The following is a 13,528-nucleotide window of genomic DNA, read 5'->3' on the forward strand; positions in this document are numbered from 1 at the left end:
GGTGCACAAAAGTAGCAATAAACTGTTTGGTTGAGGTTTGTAGCAATATTGGTGCTAGTGGTGGTACGCGTACGTCATGCATTTGTGACTCGCTGAGTGCTATATGGATGTCGAGACACAAGATCGCCGCACCATATGGTATAAGAGTCTTGGAACCATTACCATCATGATGGTAAGTTCCCTCAGTAAGTACTGCCCCAGTGTGGGCCGTGCGCTACACTTAAATCCATAAATCAATTCCTGATTCCTTCCCGATGCAGCTAAGGCTGCGCCACGCTGGCCGAGTACTTTCGAGATAACACCCTGTGCGTGCTGTGTGGTGGTGAATCTGTAACATTATCTCCAGTGTATTGTTTATTCTCCATATTTTTCAACTCAGATGATCACAGCTCTTGGTATTGATCTCGGGACGTCAAGTTGGTGCGGGCATTATTCAATACTTCTGAGTCTGCAATTGACATTCACTCCTCCTGCATTGCAGTTCCGTTGGGGTGTGGAAAAATGATCATGTCGAGATCATAGCGAACGAGCACGGGAATTATACTACCCCATGTTGTGTGTCCTTGGTGGACAACAATTGCTTGATCGGAGAACAAGCAAAAGGCCAAGCACCTTCTCACCCCCAAAACACGTAGGCCTATATGAGCTCCTTCCTCCAGCTTCCTCCCTGTTTTTGAAAATGCACGAATAGTATCTTCAATGTCAAGCGTTTCATCGGGAGGAAATTTGACCATCTTGAGGTACAATCCGTCATGAAATACTACCCGTACGACCTGATCGACAAGGAAGGAAGGCCACATATCAGCGTCGAACCTCATCAAGGACAACAAGATTTCGTGAGTGTACATCACTGCAAGTTTACACGCAATTGATATTTAGATAATCACACTTTCTCCGCCAGTCCGCAGAAGAGATATCATCAATGATCCTTACCAAAATGAAGTGTCTGGGAGAAACGGACCTCGGCGCACCATGTAGAGATGCTGTCATTACTGTTCCGGCCTACTTTACCGACGCGCGACGGCGAGCCACTGTGAATGCAGCGAGACGGGCGGGCCTCAGGGTCCTACGACTACTTAACGACTCTACAGCTGCCAGCGTTGCCTATACACTCGCCGATGATACCAAAGAGGACGTGTACAGAATCCTTGTTGTTGGTCTTGGAGCAGGCTCACTGGACGTAGCGCTTGTCGAGATTGATGAAGGAGTTGTAGAAGTTGTTACTGTGGCGGGAGACTGTCACTTGGGTGGCGAAGACTTCGATGATCGTCTTGTCTTCCATTTTGTCCAAGAGTTTTGGGGCCAGCATAACAAAGGTTGGGATTATTTATCTACTCTCTTCGGCCTCTTCATGTTTCCCCTTATGACAGACATTTCTTCTGACCCAGGCGTCCTTGTCGTAGTAATGCAAGAAATTGCTGTGATTGCAGCGTTAGTAGTGATGCATTTATGCTACAATTGTAGGCCTGCCAATACTGATGCATTAGCAGCAATATAGGGCGATGCATGCATTCGATGCACCGCATTTTTTAGACTGTGGGAAATTTGCACTACACCCAAAACATAGCCATTTCCGGTCATCTCCTGGATCTCAACATTTCCCACACTCCTCCTCAGCACATTCCTGCCCACCACCATACCATATCCACCTATCTACTGTAGAGAAGTATTAGTGTATACTATGTATATATAATAGGCCATAATAGAACGCTTTTTGGTTTGTTTTTGTCCCAACACAAGCTCCAGAGACCTGTACATTTAATACAGGAAAAACATATCAAAAACACATCCGCATTTTTCCCCCTTCAATGATAGAATGTCTTAGCACACTAGATATATGTTTCTGAGTATATATGAGTCGATTCCACCGCTCGTTTGGCCCTCCAAAGGTCCCTGCAGCACTAGATGTAGTATGCACACAAAAAATAACAAATAGCTTCGCTTTTTTTTCAGTTTTAACTATATAGACTTGAAAATATGATCCCCAACATCCTTTCAATAGTATACACAAGATATGAGCAGTATGGGATCATAGGTTCAGTCCCTGGGGTGCTGTATTGCTATCCTCCCCTGATGGTTCATCTCCTGGGAAAATTTTCCCTGGGGCTCCGACCTTCCAGAGATGTAGGGATTGTATTTCTAGGTGTATATGGAGTATATATATGTTATAAATATAAGCCAACAGTAGCAGGATCCTCCTTTATAAACCAATACTTCCTCCTGCTTGCATGGGTGTATATTTTCGCAATTTTGATGGTTATACTTATTCACCACTGGAATGATTACCTAGCAGGCTCATATATATTATATAGGGTGTATATAAAGGCTAACTATGGCCAAGATCAGTGAGAAACAGGGCGGATTATTGATATCATGTACATACTAGATATATTGAGTGATAAGGTATTTTACATGTCATCAGGGAGATATTTTATGATCAGACTGTTGTAGTACATCCTAAATACACTAGGAAGTATTGTCCCAGTGTTACAGGACGATCCACCTAGAATTGAGAGCAGGGAAAGCATATAGATAAGAATTGGACTGTGGGAAACCTAAAAGGGCAAAACATCGGAAATCAACACTTGGGTGCACATACAGTTAAGGCCTCCAAACAACCCACACTCACACAACAACCCTTCCACACCACCTCTACCCATAGAATAAAGTGCAGGAAAGGTTCTTTGAGCACTCTACTATGTAATATACTGACTTTTAAGAAAATCCTTACCCTGTATATGCATCAATTATGACATTTGTAGAGTATTTCTCGTGCAAAAATAATATTTCACTTGCCTATTCATCAATTGTGGGTGAGCGGCCCTGTGCTCCTGAGATATTGTGTATACTATTGAAAGGATGTTGGGGATCATATTTTCAAGTCTATATAGTTAAAACTGAAAAAAAAGCGAAGCTATTTGTTATTTTTTGTGTGCATACTACATCTAGTGCTGCAGGGACCTTTGGAGGGCCAAACGAGCGGTGGAATCGACTCATATATACTCAGAAACATATATCTAGTGTGCTAAGACATTCTATCATTGAAGGGGGAAAAATGCGGATGTGTTTTTGATATGTTTTTCCTGTATTAAATGTACAGGTCTCTGGAGCTTGTGTTGGGACAAAAACAAACCAAAAAGCGTTCTATTATGGCCTATTATATATACATAGTATACACTAATACTTCTCTACAGTAGATAGGTGGATATGGTATGGTGGTGGGCAGGAATGTGCTGAGGAGGAGTGTGGGAAATGTTGAGATCCAGGAGATGACCGGAAATGGCTATGTTTTGGGTGTAGCGCAAATTTCCCACAGTCTAAAAAATGCGGTGGTAGGATGCATCAAAAGATGCATTGGGTGATGCACAAGTGATGCACCATATATTAGCAGGGGAGGGGAGAGTGCTACAATTGTAGCAAGAATGCATCACAGGTGTGCTACAAGTACAGCAAATAATGCATTACAATGACAGGAACCTGTGTCTGACCCTCGTGCTCTTTGGCGTCTACGTGCAGAATGCGAGCGTGCTAAACGGACACTTAGCTCCGCTACCCGAGCTGACATTGCTGTCGAATACCTTCATGACGGGATCGATTTCTATTCATCAATCACACGTGTCGAGTTCGAGGCCCTGTGCGGCGATCTTTTCGATCGAGTGATTGATCAGGTCAAAAAGGTGCTCCGAAACCTGGATTCAACGCCCGTGACTGAAATCATCTTATTTGGTGGATCAACTCACATTCCCTGCATACGAACTATGATATCTGAGATATTTGACGGCAAATTGCCTATCAAAAGACTTCATCCTGAGGCCCCCGCAATTGGCGCTGCCGTCATGGCTGCCATCCTTAGCGGACTCGAAGAACTTTCGCCAAGACTCGACAAAATTCTAGTCCTAGATGTCGCGTCGTTGTCTCTGGGTATCCAGACCGCTGGTGGAGTCATGACGCGTTTCATCGCTAGCTCTGTCACTATTCCTACTAAGAAGTCGGAGGAATTTACGACTTATGCAGATAACCAGTCGACACTCATCTTCCGTGTATTCGAAGGGGATAAAGAGCAGGCGAAAGACAACAATCTCCTTGGCATTTTCGAGCTTTCCGACATTCCACCTGCTCCTCGCGGGGTTCCTCGAATTGAAGTCACATTTGATATTGATGCAAATAACATTCTTATCGTGACTGCCTACGATCAGAATACAGGAAAAATGAAAATGTTGACCGTTAGCGAGCGTGTGGGAACATTCGATCACTCTTCCGAAGTCGAGTCAGCTTTCTACCAACAGTATATGGGTAAGTCAGAACCATTTGAAGGAGAATGGTGCTCACATTAGCACCTATAGCCGAAGATGCAGGTATTCGAGCGAAAAAAAACACTCAAGTGGTATACATCAAATATTCGCTCATTGATCTCCGAAGACAAGCTTCCCAGGACCTTGAAAGCTTCTGAAAAAGCAAGTCTGGAGTCGGTTGTTAAGCAAGCAGAAGAAATCCTGGATACGACTGACAAAGAGAGTCCCGATGTTGAGCGATATCTGAAGATGCAAAAGATTTTGGAGACGGCTTCTTCATCCGTCTTGCGCAAGCATGGTACCACTTCGAGTTGAAATTCGTTAGTTTGACACAGACCGATTGTTATGTTAGTGCCTATGAAATGACTACAAGCCTCGGACACCAGGGCATATGTCAATTTACGTGTTGATTCGATCTTTATAATACTTCCCATTCAGCTGTCGTATTACAGGAACAGTAACCATCCAAGGACGGAGAATAGTATTGTGCTGGCGATCGATTATCGCTCGCACATGTTGATGGCAGCGCATTCAAGAGGTGTTGTACAAGCGATTAGAGGGGGCTAGCACGAGGATACTTCCTTGTTCTAGTACAGAATTTCAGAAATACCAGCAAGAAGTTGAAAAAAGTTCGCACTCACATTTGACTATTTTGCGTGTCAATTGCGTGACATAAGCATAGAGATGTTATCTTTCCATCTTCTCTGTGAGGATACGAGCCGGAAGCGTCTCCTCATTGCGACCTGCGGCGCGAATGGCTTCCTTGTCTTGTTCTGTCATCTCAGCCCGCAAATGCACTGGAAGTTCTGCTTATCCGCCCGAACATGCAAATTAATATACCTATACAATGTAAATATAAGAATTCTGCTTGCTGAAATCCAAGAATAAGGACGGAGAACCTACTCTAGACATGCCACAGTGGCGCTGCCCTGCCCGTGCTTATGGGTTTGATGAACTGTGTGTCTGCGACAAACATCTATAAGGGCTTGCAATATCAAGGACAATAGCGCTGGGAATATGCAACTCAGTGGTCATTGAGTTCCCTGGGTCCTCGTTGGGCCGGTTTATATTGAAACATTTGTACTATGAACTTAAGTACCCCCGAGGAGTGTTCAACTTCAACGAGTGAGCCGTGGCATGTCTAATGGTTAATTTGAGGGTGAACCTATCATTGAGTACGTGTGGAGTCACTGGAGTGAGGACATAATCTGTTTCAATCGTAGGCAGTACTCACCAATTTTTCTTTTGGTACCGCAGTGCCACTAGCCAGACTTCGGTTTCATTCCAGTCGGAAATTCCACCTCTTTTGAGTAATACCAGACGCCCTTGGTCACACTAGTGAGGCGGCGCCCTAGAAACAGTTTGCGATGAACGGCTGCAACAGTATTCAGATGTTTGGCCACTTTAAAGGTTTCTCCAGTTTCGTTTGACACCTGCGTACAATGTGCGTGATCCCACTGGCTAGTAGTAATGGCAAAACTTAGTTTTGCCACTCACCGGAGCTTCCTTTCAGCCGATGGCGCGATCAATACTCGGGCGCTAAACACACTTCTTACGATCAAGGCCTATCTGCAAGACTCCTCAGGTGCAGGGCTTTGAGACTCGTAGCATGTGGATAGACAGTGTTCGACAGTTCATCCTCAATTATTCCTGGCTATCAACACCTATCATTGCGGCAATTGGATGGTGCCAGACCTGGGTTATTGCCTCTATTTTTCTTTCCATCGGAAAATCCAATGAGGTTGTTGCGGCCATTGAAGAGTCACGACTGCAGAGTTCTTTCGTGAGATATTATAATCAAGACAGAGATGATCCAGGTGTCTCGGGAACGTCCACATGTAATTATGTTGCAGAGCAAAGGTACACGGGTAAGTGGTTGCATCCATGCCTCTCGGTTCGAGGCGTTGAGGGTGCCCTACTATTGAACTCAGGTCTAGCAAAGCGCACGGTCCTTGCTGCATGGCTTGCAGACACTTCCACCGCAACTCCCAAAAAGACCGTTGGCGTCATGTCGATGGACCCTGGGCTCAGCACGCAGCTTCTTGACCTTTATCACTCCGTCTGTAATGCAGGCTTCCTTGCATACGTGTCATTTGTCATTCAAATTGTCGGCTCTCTCTACGGTATCGTGACAGTCTCGATCATCTGGGCAGATGATGCGCATCTCATGCAACAAGCTTATGGCGTCCAACTACAGCAACAACTCGCCGCGCTCACTATCAACCGCGGGATGTGGTCCATTGCGGCTCTTGGCGCATTCTTTCCGTGGGCACCTCTTCACGCTCTCTATTTGACGACGGCTGTTGCTGTTGCACTAGAATTTCTCTTCGCTGCCAGGGGATTTGTTATTGGCTGGCATATGAGCCTGCTTCCTGGTATCCTCCGTTTCTTTGTTGTCTTTTCGTGGCTGCTTCCTAGCGCGGAAGCGTTAACGCTAATATTTGGTATGTTTTGCGCTTTTCATTTGTCAGTTCTGCATTAACACGTATATCCTACAGGTCTTATCGCAATGAAGATGGAGGTTTCATTCATTTCCGCCAAGGTGATCATCTTCGGGCTCCCGGCACTGTGGTTAATAATCGGGCCGTTGCTTATCATCGGAGCATCGTTGGGATCGCACTTTGGCATGTTGAATTGTCTTGTTGCCAATTCTAGCTTGTGCGCCACAGCTTGAGCGAAGAGGAATGCAGTCAAGTGGATATTGGAAGGAGTGATTGTCTTGCGGTTTCTTGTCCTGCTTTACATCTTGGTATGATTTTCTTCACTGCGTATATGTTTTTTCACTCACGTTGCGCAAGTTTATTAAGGCCCATGATATTCATACGACACTTCTGCGTTCAATCATCCCAGCACTCAGTTTGCGAGAGGTTACAACCACTCCCCCTTTACATAAAGCAAGTCAACGAAACAAATACAATGCATTGATATGATAAGAAAGAGTTGGCTGTTTTTTTCATGTGTTGCATTGCAATCAATATATGACAGCAGTCGCCCAGTCTATTAATAGTGACGTCCGACCCTTGTAGACTCTTGCACATCCCATGTCGTGATATTAATGCGCCATATCGTACTTGCGTTACCCTAAACAATAACCATTAGTACAATTACTGATGATCAGTTCTCGGAAGTGATCGTCTGGTGCCAATCTGGTGCAACCTATTTGTACAATCTAGCAGGTCGCACATCCACTTTGACGTACGTTCGACTACTCGTCTGCGTCACCTCTTGCCACAATGACCGGACCAGGCCAAGTACTACAGTGAACATGTTCATACAAGCGGAACAATTAATATCTGAAAGTCTGTAGGATGCGTGGTTCTTTTCGAACCAGCCGCAGCATTGAATGCGCATGTGAAGGTAGATCGCCAGCCATATGGACTTGATTGCTATGCAGTAGATGGTACGTTGAACCGAAGCTGAAAGAACGGGTGGCAGTACTGCTCGACGAAACTGTAGCGGTCCTTGTCACCCCTACTGGTGGACAGGCAATCGGAGTGAGATAGGCTCAGCAGGTGGACTCGAAGATGTCGACCAAACGATGTAAAGTTCATTGATAGCGGATTTTATAACAACCATAAGCTGTAATCTTGCACAGGAAAATTAAAATATAGCATCTTAGAGGATATAGCCTCGACTCACTTTGTAGCAGTAGTCAGAGCGATACAGACTCAACCAATCGTGTCAAAGATAGGCGTTCCTGAGAGGGATCAGTCAAGAATTCGAACTCGACGAAGTTTGCAGTCGGATGTTTACGCCACGGATTCTTGCACCAGTGGAAATTGATGCTCATGACAGGTACTGGCTCCACTGTTCGCATCAGTATGAAAGCGAGGCAATTGCGAGGAAGCTCGGCATCTCCGGATGGGGTCTCCCGGTAGTTCCATACCCCGAGAGCATAGTCTGAGACGATGCTGTCAACATCGGCGGTAGCATCCTGTACGCAATCACCATATGACAGGAAATTTCCTGTTACTTGGACATCTGTTACGTGCACGCCGTCAATTTCGCTGTGAAAGCCGGCTTGACGAGAAGATGTCACATGGTTGTTGGATGGCCAGCTCAGCTCAGCGGGCAGAATCATTAGCTTGATGCGTAGCCCACTGTTTGTCAGTGAAAATGCTCTTCGAATCGGCGGGCAGTACGGCTGCCCGACATAGCATCTTGGCGAGGAGGGAAGAGCTCGAGAAGGATGGTTCGTGATAGCGGGACGACCTGCCCAATTGAAAATTCGCAGATCGTCCGACGTCTGGATGATAGCTTCGACGAGCCTGAAGAATGCTCGTTCAGACCCTTCTCCATAAGCAATGGGCAGGACGACATGGAAAATTCCCATCAAGGAATACGCCATGTCCTCTCCTCTCGTGGTTTTTCTGTTCGCCGCCCAAGTCATACGTTTAGCGACATCATGCGAGCCAGGGATGAAGTCGCTAAGCTCGCGCCTGGAGATAGATGTGACTCTTTCTATCATTTTGATGACGTGATAATCAGCCTTATCATTATCTTGGATGGTCAACGGCAACCATCCAGCTCCAAAGAACTTTAATCGCTTTGGGGCTAGAAGCTCTTGTAGCGTCCAGCCCCTGGTGAACCATAAATCCTTCTCCAGATCAGCGACTCTGATGGTTTGAGAAAGGTATGCGATGCAGATTGAGGAATTGCGGTACCACTTGAACATGGATCGGAGCGATTCATCGAGCTCAGAGCTACTTGTTTTGTCGATGCAGCATGTATCTGACCAAGCAAAAACCATCCCATATCTCGACGCAGCTGCGCAAAAACTTTCCAACTTTGCGAATCCAGGACCGTGGGGCTGAATGCCCCCCGCCATCTCTTGATAAGTCACTTCTCCTTCGGCAAGCCACCTGTGGGAGAAAATTGCATATCGCACACGTTTCCGCACGACATTCGCAATCACATCTTCTCGAGAAAGATGGAGGTCAGCGCACTGCGCCTGGATGTCTTCTTCTGTCATGTCTCGTACAACAGTGAGGAAGTGACGCAAAACAGCGCCGCGATCGATGAGTTTCATATCTGGAATATGGATCAAGTGAATGGGGGTTTCATCGAAGACATATTGAGCGATTGCGTCTTCGAAATCCCTAGGAGCCATGGTTCGTGCTGCACGTCAGGTTTGATGGTGAGTGAGCTAGTATCTAGGGTATTGGATCATCGATTTTACTTACGATAATAACTCAGGACACGAGGGCCAGAGTCCAGATAGAAGCCAGTCGTTGATCACTGCTAATGGTCTTTAGGTGTTGGATTCGAAGGAGATGGCTTATTGCCACGCTACTTATCCCAGAATGTATATAACTCCGTGCAGGCCTGGAGTCTGCTCACGGCTTCTGTCCGACTTTGGCGCTCTTGAGCTTGATAATCGTGGAACTTCTTGGACCTTGGTGCATTTCACTTGCCAGATGCCATTCGGTCTGCGGCAATTACAAGCCTAATGCTGAACTCGGGTTGACTTGATCACTTGTAGGAAACTTCAAGTTTGCTTGGTGATCGATATGAGCAAGACGGGAAGGGAAAGACGCCTAGAACCAGAAGAAGTGTGGGCCATCAATGATGTGTAAGTAAGGCCTTGTTTGCAATCACGAACGCTGACACTGTGATGTCCAAATGATTCTCCCACCAGACCTGAAACACGCGTCTGCAATGAGGTAGTACTTCGTCCGCCGTGACCATCAATGCTTAACTCACCGCCAAATTCATCTCTCATCGCCTTCGCAAGAACACGAGTACTGACTCAGGCGACTCCTCAGCAGCTCCGAAGGTTGTCCATGTAGTACATGTGTCAAATCCAGAGCGCCGCGACAATCTTTTCCGCGCTACAGCAGTTTCGAGCGAATTCCTCAAAGCAAACCAGAAGTATTTTGGCGTACAATGTACGCAGTGTCAAACGAAATTGGAGAAACTTTTGAAGTGCGCAAAGGTGATAAATCATTCATACTCTTGCAGGCGAAGTTCGTTGAATGTCGCAAATCACCTTAGTGTAAGAGTGTCTGGTATTGCTCGAAAGAGGTAAGACTCGGACTTGTGGATGAAATAAAGTATGGAGGGCTGACGTAGCGTGTCTTCTCGCGTAGTGCCAAAAGAAAAATTGGTGAGAGCGATGCCCGATTAAAACAGACCCATGGGATCTCACTCTACACTTGGATTGAACTCGCCCGCCATGATAGGTCAAAGCACAAACCAACATGCCACGAAGATGAACGCTCCTCTGGGCTAATAAAACTCGTACAAATGATCACCATAAACCCAGTGATCATTGGGTACCTCAAAGTTGGTATCATCTTTGTTTGCGGCCTGCTCGATAATCCCCGAATCGGATTCGACACGCCGTTCTTGGCACGTGTTGAAATCGCTATTGAGCCAAGTGACGTTCTTGACTTTGCTGGATTGTATTTCAATGACAGGGCTGTTGGGGAGAAGCTTCAAGGAATGGTGCAATTCAATGCAATCACTCCGTGGAAGAGCCCAAGCATGCAAGCTCCCCTGACACCGAAGCGACTAAACTTATGGCGTGAGGCTCGAGCCAGGTGTAACGCAGAGGGTTTCACCAAAGATCCTGTTGGACTCATAGGGTTTGTCGGATGTAGGTCTGCATACGACACAGGAAATTCAATGACCACTGAGCTGCACATCCCCGCTATTGCCCTTGCCATCGCGAGGAAACGCGAGCCTTTCGTAGGCGTCTCTGCTGTTACGGGCACACAAATCAAGCAACCCATGAGCGCTGTGGCATGTCTGGAGTAAGTTCTCTGTTTCTATTCTCTAAGCAATGGAGCCGCTTACGATCACTTTGCATAGGTTCGTCAATTTACATATTCGGGCGGATAAGCAGAATCAGTTGCATTTACGGACCGAGATGACAGAGCAAGACAAGGAAGCTATTCGCGCTGCAGGTTGCAATGAGGATGCACTTCCCGCTCGTATTCTCAAAGAGAAGATGCGAAGAGAACACCTTTATGCTAATTTTGTGTAAATGTGCGTGTGTACATTTCCGGCGATTTCTCTCTTTCTGAATTTTGCACCAAGTGAAGGGAAATACTGATACGAATCATCAGTGGGACTTCTCACCTCCACCTGTGATTTTCAAGTTACCCTTGGATTATGTTTCATTACATCGGCGTGGCCTTACTATTCTGAGTCGGGTTGAATTTTCTGAATGTTTTGTACCTTGTAGCTCTCTGATCGAAGTCTTGTGTATGATGTTCTTTATCACATCGACGCGGCCTTACTCAGGTTAAATTTCATAAGAAGATGGGGTCGCTTCTGGATCATGTGAACTTGCTGTTATCTGCGGCGCACCTGACCTGAGAAAATAGGTACGCTCGTAATCAGTCCTTCGTGACCCTTAGCGCTCAACTCGCCACTAAACTACCTCCCATCGCCTTGGCGAGAATATGAGCACCGACTCTGGCGCGTCCTCCGCAGCTCCCAAGGGTATCCGTATGGTTCATGCGGTATATCCAGGGCAGGACAAACTTTTCCGTGATATAGCAGTTTCTAGTGAATTCCTCAAAGCGAACCAGAAGTACTTCGGCGTACAATGTACCCAATGTCAGGTGAAAATGGAGAAACTTTTGAAATGCTCAAAGGTGATGGTCAATTATCTGGTTTATACTGTTGCAGGCGTTCATCGAGTATCGCAATTCGTCCCCAGTGTAAGAGCGTCTGGTATTGTTCCAAGGAGGTAGGACTTGTAACTGGGGTAGAATGAAATTATGAAGAGCTGACGTCGCGTGACCTCTTGTATAGTGCCAGAAGAAAAATTGGTGAGAGTGCTGCTTGTGATTGACGCGGACTAGGACCTGACTCTGTTTTGGACTCGATAAAGGTCCACCCACAAACCAACATGTCATGCAGATGAGCGCTCCTCTGGGCTCTTCAAACTCGTACGAATGTTCAGTGTAAATCCAGTGCTTATGGGGTATCTCAAAACTGCCACCGTCTTCGAGTGTGGCCTACTTGACAACCGCCGAGTCGGTTTCGACACGCCGTTCTTAGCGCGCATTGAAATCGCCATCGAGCCAAGTGATGTTCTTAACTTTGGTGGATTGTATGTCAACGACCCAACTGTCGAGGAAAAGCTTGAAGGGATGTTGCAAGTCAATGCCATCACTGCGTGGCAGAGCCCAAGCATGCAAGCTCCGCTCACGCCAAAGCGACTCAACACATGGCGTGAAGCCCGAGCAAGGTGTAATGCAGAGGGTTTCGCCGAAGATCCTGTCGGACTCGTAGAGTTCATTGGTCATAGGTGTACTGAAGACTCAGGGAACTCAATGACTGCTGAATTGCACATCCCCAATATTACTCTTGCCGTCGCGATGACACGCGCGCCCTTCACGTCTGTCTCTGCTATTACGGGCATTCGAACCGAGAAGCCCTTGAGCGCTGCGTCATGCCTAGAGTCAGTACTCTGTTCTTATATTGGAATGCGGTCTCTTATGATTACCATGCACAGGTTTATCAACTCGCACATTCGGGCGGATAAGCAGAATCAGTTGCGTTTACGGACTGAGATGACAGAGCAAGACAAGGAAGTTATTCGCGCTGCAGGTCGCAATGAGGACACATTTCCCGCTCGTATTCTCAAAGAGAAGATGCAAAGAGAACAGCTTTACGCTGGTTTCGTGCAATTGACAAGAACAGTAGTTACCTGTGAGTATCTACATTTCCGATCATTTTCCGCAAGTCTTTCTGAATTTTGCACGAAGAGGAAGACTGGCGCGAGTTACTATGCAAGTCAGCCCTGTACCATCATACTTAGTATCACACCGATACCTTACTCAGATTGGATCTGCTCGAAATCTTATGTAGGACGTCTCTTGAATTGATCGCATAATCAGTCCATCTTTGGACCAGGTCATCGACCAGACAACAAACTCTGAACTCAGCATCTAGAATGTTTACGGTTATCGACACAAGTATATCATCGAGCTCTGAAGTTTGGTCATCACATAGACATTGATACAACATCAATCGATTGTGTCGAACCAACGAGCCCTGAGTCGGAGTGGTTCTACACTTTCATAGCTTAGTGGCTGGGGAAAATGTGTGATATTATTATCAATGAGTTGCGATACATGTACGAGAGTGATATTGCATGGATGAGTTGTGATGCAGAAATGTCTAGGGACACATGAGTGTAGTATGTGGGGACAAGCCCACAGGCTTTTCGGCCTAGTGTATGTGTCCCTACCTAGGGTTTACATAAATACGAGCTGTGT

At 46.2% G+C, this 13,528-nt stretch overlaps 5 protein-coding genes across 5 annotated transcripts; 4 read left to right on the top strand and 1 right to left on the bottom strand.

Annotated features, from left to right (window-relative positions):
* Positions 1-34: 34 nt before the first annotated feature.
* Positions 35-4,859, top strand: BJ212DRAFT_1570720 (hsp71-like protein; the record flags this gene model as incomplete). The annotated part of the gene is made up of 10 exons (XM_041342049.1): positions 35-185; positions 261-420; positions 482-631; positions 692-836; positions 902-1,316; positions 2,675-2,679; positions 3,474-4,267; positions 4,315-4,321; positions 4,356-4,590; positions 4,819-4,859. The coding sequence occupies exons 2-10, from the start codon at positions 380-382 to the stop codon at positions 4,857-4,859; spliced, it is 1,833 nt and encodes a 610-aa protein (XP_041187766.1). The 5' UTR covers positions 35-185; positions 261-379.
* Positions 4,860-5,901: 1,042 nt separating this feature from the next.
* Positions 5,902-6,966, top strand: BJ212DRAFT_1485861 (uncharacterized protein; the record flags this gene model as incomplete). Its single annotated transcript, XM_041341039.1, has 3 exons — positions 5,902-6,160; positions 6,224-6,736; positions 6,791-6,966. 3 exons carry the CDS (start codon positions 5,902-5,904, stop codon positions 6,964-6,966), a joined length of 948 nt encoding a protein of 315 aa, XP_041187767.1.
* Positions 6,967-7,767: 801 nt separating this feature from the next.
* BJ212DRAFT_777710 (uncharacterized protein) lies at positions 7,768-9,623 on the bottom strand. The gene is made up of 3 exons (XM_041344052.1): positions 9,476-9,623; positions 7,932-9,410; positions 7,768-7,878 (listed from the first exon to the last, which is right to left on the bottom strand). Exon 2 carries the CDS (start codon positions 9,400-9,402, stop codon positions 7,945-7,947), a length of 1,458 nt encoding a protein of 485 aa, XP_041187768.1. The 5' UTR covers positions 9,403-9,410; positions 9,476-9,623; the 3' UTR covers positions 7,768-7,878; positions 7,932-7,944.
* Positions 9,624-9,632: 9 nt separating this feature from the next.
* Positions 9,633-11,568, top strand: BJ212DRAFT_777652 (uncharacterized protein). The gene is made up of 8 exons (XM_041344051.1): positions 9,633-9,864; positions 9,931-9,955; positions 10,027-10,227; positions 10,287-10,316; positions 10,382-10,398; positions 10,475-11,047; positions 11,106-11,282; positions 11,334-11,568. The coding sequence occupies exons 1-7, from the start codon at positions 9,803-9,805 to the stop codon at positions 11,278-11,280; spliced, it is 1,083 nt and encodes a 360-aa protein (XP_041187769.1). The 5' UTR covers positions 9,633-9,802; the 3' UTR covers positions 11,281-11,282; positions 11,334-11,568.
* A 1-nt stretch (position 11,569) lies between these two features.
* BJ212DRAFT_777635 (uncharacterized protein) lies at positions 11,570-13,326 on the top strand. The gene is made up of 6 exons (XM_041344050.1): positions 11,570-11,896; positions 11,962-11,991; positions 12,057-12,073; positions 12,136-12,708; positions 12,763-12,959; positions 13,016-13,326. Coding segments are annotated over exons 1-6 (1,014 nt in total). The 5' UTR covers positions 11,570-11,701; the 3' UTR covers positions 13,018-13,326.
* Positions 13,327-13,528: the final 202 nt, after the last annotated feature.

The sequence above is a fragment of the Suillus subaureus genome (assembly GCF_016647635.1).
Source record: "Suillus subaureus strain MN1 chromosome Unknown BJ212scaffold_46, whole genome shotgun sequence".
Lineage (NCBI taxonomy): Eukaryota > Fungi > Basidiomycota > Agaricomycetes > Boletales > Suillaceae > Suillus > Suillus subaureus.